Source organism: Alosa alosa, chromosome 23 (genome assembly GCF_017589495.1).
Source record: "Alosa alosa isolate M-15738 ecotype Scorff River chromosome 23, AALO_Geno_1.1, whole genome shotgun sequence".
NCBI classification, from domain to species: Eukaryota; Metazoa; Chordata; class Actinopteri; order Clupeiformes; family Clupeidae; genus Alosa; species Alosa alosa.
This window is the reverse complement of record NC_063211.1, coordinates 21,432,613-21,437,612: the sequence shown is the minus strand read 5'-3', so window position 1 is coordinate 21,437,612 and position 5,000 is coordinate 21,432,613. Positions and strand designations below refer to the sequence as shown.

Here is a 5,000-nt window from a genome sequence, read left to right as displayed (position 1 = left end):
TTCTGCTTTGTACCTTCAGGGTTCCATCGCTCATTTCTGTACTCTTTCTTGAGGAGTGAATACAGTATTAGATGGGAAAGAACTGGGTGGGTGATGAGGAATGGGACAAAGAAATGACAGTTCCACCTCATTAGCATTTTTTATAAGTTTTATGAAGCCAGATGTAATTTAATATATATACGTTGGGAAACAACCATGGTCCAATATGGACTAAATATCAGCATTTGAAATGCATTACTCAACCCTAATGCAGAGGATTGAAAGGGTTTAGCTATACGTCTAGGGCAATGTGACAATTAAGGGTTTTAGAAGAAAAGCCAGATCACATTCATTTTTCAAACATTATTGTATATGTTAGTATTTCATGGCCACAGTGCCAGTGACTTGTCTTAAGACTGTACATTTTCACCATGCGATACCATAATCACTTGTGTCTCCACAGACTGTTTTGATAAAGATTTTTTCTACTTTCATATCAGAAATATGTCTGTATGGAAATGAATTACTACAGATTTCTTTACCCCTGGGATTCTTTTGAGTGATTTTCTCCAGTTGAAATCACTTGTGCTACTAAAATACTTCATTGCCCAAAATAGTGAATTACAGCAAGAACTCACACAGTCTATATGTTATGAGGTCTCTCAATCAATGTGAAACAAGAACATCTTTTAGCCCAAATTAGCCTCAAGTTTCTTTGAGACGCACTAGTTCCTTTCCACGTCTCTAAACACACAGTCTCGCCCTCGGTATTTGCCTCTTCCTCAGCCAGCGCCGTTCCCTTCCCCTGATGAAGCATGACTCTAGACAAACCAGACAGATTCGGGCATAAACACATTAACTATCATTTCATGGCTGATTGCTTCGGTGCCTGCCACAATGATTTGCCAACGGCGGCACAGACATCCCTCTCTCTGGACAAGACGCCACTTCTAGGATCACACTAGGTGTTATTAACCCTATTCAAAATACAATATTCTTGGCCGCCCTTCTATCTCGACTTGTGTTTTGACCCCTTCGACCCCCTCCCCCAACCGTTTGCCCCTCAGACACAAGATGAAACAGATGGACAATATGACTGGAAATCTGTGGCCAGATGTGTCCAGTCTAAACAGAGTTCAGTTGAGTGAGAAAAGCGATAAGAGTCTGAGTTAAGCCTTTTCTGGCATTGGCAAGAGTGCTTGTTGACAAATAAACAGTCATGGTTGTGCCCCACAACCCAGTTCTAGACTTTAATTCTTTTCTAAGGATACTTTGGGGGTGGAGGAGGGGGAGGTTTGTGTAACTGGTTTTTATTTTAAGGAAACCGTAACTCAGTCTTTGCTCAGTCTTTGAAGAAAATCTTAAGTGAATATTTTTTCCGTATTTGCGACAGGCCGCAGGAGCTTTGCTAAGGTTATGCGAGGAGAGAAAGAATCCCCCTACATGAGGAGAATGAGCCCTGGCTCAAAATGAGAGCACCCAGTGTACTACAGAGCAGCGCTGAAAGCTGCCACACATTCAGACCACATATGGGTCACTAGAGTCTATTTGCATTTAATCCCCCACTCTCGGTGTCCAACAAATCTTATTATGAGTCATCACCATCATCATCACCATCATCATCATCATCATCACAACACAACACTCACACACACACACATCACACAAACAAACAAATACATACACACAATAGATAATCTGACTAAAAGAGAGAGAATACATAAATATAGCCGGGCAGTGTAATCTGTCAAATGAACGATATCTATTGGCACTGGATTACAGGGAAGAGATGTATATTTGTTCCATCTGGATTATGAGCTGAATAGGCTCAGAGGATGCAGATGGAGGTCAACCCATATCCTACTGTGATGTGCTTTGTGTTGTGTTGGCCAAACAGGAGGAGAGTAAGTGGCTAATCTGCACAAAGGGAGGGCACTATGTGAATAGTCATCTGCCAGGGCCATGTGGCTATAGGCATGTCAAGTAAGTGCTCTCTCTCTCTCTCTCTTTCTCTTATCATATACACTAGCTATCATCCAAATCATCCACAATGATTGGATAGTCAACATCTTGAATTTCCCCTGGGGATCAATAAAGTATCTATCTATCTATCTATCTATCTAAAATCTGGGAAACTTTGAAGGAAGATATTTTTAGGATCAAACTTTCAGTGGGAATACAAACCAAGAGACTAACACTGGCAACAACGTGCCACATCAAAATGAACTGCTTTGTTGCCACTGACAAGGTTCAACATGTCATTACATGAGTCCGGCAAGATAGACAGTCCCTATGAAGACACCCTGTGGCCGTTTGGAAGGGAATGAACATTAAAATGTAAAAGGTTAAAATTTAAAGTTGAATAACAAATAGCGGTAACTTTTACCCAAAGTAACATGAACTCAACACTGTAGGTTCCGGAATCGGACCCGGGTCAACTGACCTTACCACTGTTCCACCACATTTGCAACACTACTGTAGCACAGGACATATGCACATTGCATGCTTTATGTATACTGTATATCTACATGTGTCATGTGCAATATGCATACAGTATGCAATATATTATAGTGTTCACAGGCATAAACATGGGTGTGATTGTGTACGTGTGCATGTGTATAAACTGTGTGTGTGTGGGTGTGTGTGTGTACACATATTTGAATTTATTTGTGTGCATATATGTGTGTGTACCTCTGCCTTGATCCTGTTGTCTCCGTAGCACAGATGTTGTAGGTAGGCAGCAGCATTGGCTTGCACCGAGGGAAAACTGTGCTGCAGCATACGGATAACCTCAGTGATCTCAGGGTCCCTCCATGCAAACTCCCTACAGACACACACACACAAAACACGACACACACACACACACACACACACACACACACACACACACACATACAGACTTTTCATTCCCAGAATAAGCATTGGCCCATGTTGTGTGCATAGGCACATGTTGTGTAATAATTGTCCCTGGCATTTCAAGCTGCGCCTGTAAAGGCTGCTCTACTTTACCTGGGGTCTTTCTGGATGCTGTCTATAGACGGAGAGCGTGTGGCACCATTGTCCACAGTGATGGCGTGTCGGGCGTAAATGGCTTCGGCTGGACGATACTGGGCAGAGCGGTAGGGGTCCGACTGCAGCGTTGCGGAGTTGAGGGTGTAGCCGGCCCTCTGATAGGTCAGGGCGCTGCACTGGCTAGTAGTTCGCTGGAGGGTTCCAAGCCCTGAGACGAGAAGTGTGTGTGTGTGTGTGTGTGTGTGTGTGTGTGTGTGTGTGTGTGTGTGTGTGAGAGAGAGAGAGAGAGAGAGAGAGAGAGAGAGAGACAGAAAGACAGGGAGAGAGAGTAATTCAACATGGGAGAGTAAAATAAGGTCATTACAAGTCTCAGAGGAACTGGACTTATCATTATTCACACACACACACACACACACACACACACACACACACACACACACACACACACACACACACACACACACAGGCACACACACACACACACTTCCACTCACACACAGAAAGTGCTCCCAAGTTTCTGCTGACTCTTGCCCTGACTGTAATTGTTTTAATGTGCTTCTATAATCAGGCTTATAAGCCAGTTTAGGCTATCTTGCTAAGCAAGACTGTGCGTGTGTGTCTAAAAGAGAGAGAGAGAGAGAGAGAGAGAGAGAGAGAGGAATAGAGAGAGAGAAAGAGAGCGAGAGTGACAGATTGAGAAAGAGAGAGCGTGAGAGAGAGAGAGTGGTTTTATCAGTCTGCATTAAAGTCTTGATAAAAGCCACAGACTGAATAAGTGGCTGATGGGAGGAGATTAGCCTCTCCTGGACCACGTTAAGCTCATAAGACCATCAGCACTTCTGCTCCTTCACTTCAGTCGCCTGCCATACCTGTGCTCGACCTGTAGAGGGCGCTGTGGGAGCCGTGCGTCGGGCTATAGTAGAGCTGCCTCTGGAAGGTGCGGTCCTCGTAGATGGGCGTGATGTGACGCTCTGGGGACATGGTGGGCCTGGCCTGCTGACCCAGGTGGCTGTGCTGGCCGGCATAGGAGCTCCGCAGGCCTGAAGCGAGGGGAAGGGACACACACACATCAGTACACTACACACCGATCAATAATGATGACCAGTGACGATCCAATGATTATGATCAATACACTGACAACAATGTATTATACTTTATTTGCTCTATAAGTTGCTTGGGATGTCAGCTAAATACACCTATAATCAGGTAGGTTTCTGTGTCGGCCCCAATGGTCTGTCCATATGGAGCTCAATGCTTTCAAAGAAAGCAGGAATGGAATATGTTTTCTATGTGGCCATCAATGATTGATAACTTATCAATACTGACAGTTGACCGTTATCAATATTGAAAAAAGTAAATATTTGCTGAAGCTGCTTTGGGTAAAAAATCAGAGTTAATTGCCCTCATAACTCAAACTTGGTAGACAAAATGCTCCTGATAAACACTTCTAGTCACGACCTTCAGCATGTACTTTTTTACGTGCACAGAATTTTTACCCATCCTTCAGGGGGTCGAATCACACATCCAACCAACCTCGCCGTCTCCCTGTCATGGAGCGGTGGCACATCAAGGTGTAAGATGCCAACAGGATGCCAACACACAGCTCCATGGCAAACATCATTACACTCCTCAAGTCTGCTGCCCTCATTCCATCCTTCACATCAATCCACTGGGTCAACTCTGTCAGGGGGCGATGGCTCTCATGTTCAGGTTTCAAAGCCCAAGACCAGCACAGGGCAAAGGGGACAATCATGCAATCCCTCAGCATCAGGACTTCTGAAGGACACTCATTCTGTGTATTGATTGGCCTCGGTGTAATTGGAGAAATATCCAGCATCCTCCCCTACCATGACAGCGACACATATGAAATATGATGACTAGGGTGGTTCAGAGCTTCCTGTAGTGGACTAGTCTGACACCTGGTATCTTTGAGCAATGCAAACCAGATAAGTCAAAGAAAAGTGACTAATGATGCCCCTGATTATATAAATATCTATTTACAAGCTGGT

The 5,000-nt window shown here is 44.2% G+C and overlaps 1 protein-coding gene across 7 annotated transcripts in view; it reads right to left on the bottom strand.

The window, feature by feature from the left end:
* Positions 1 to 5,000, bottom strand: part of pkp4 (plakophilin 4) — a 51,271-nt gene that overhangs the window by 15,557 nt on the left and 30,714 nt on the right. For all 7 annotated transcript variants that reach the window (XM_048234959.1, XM_048234961.1, XM_048234960.1 and 4 more), the window contains 3 exons: positions 3,861 to 4,031; positions 2,989 to 3,199; positions 2,671 to 2,803 (listed from right to left, as the gene is read on the bottom strand). In XM_048234959.1, the coding sequence (XP_048090916.1) occupies positions 2,671 to 2,803; positions 2,989 to 3,199; positions 3,861 to 4,031 (515 nt within the window). The remainder of the gene's footprint in view (positions 1 to 2,670; positions 2,804 to 2,988; positions 3,200 to 3,860; positions 4,032 to 5,000) is intronic.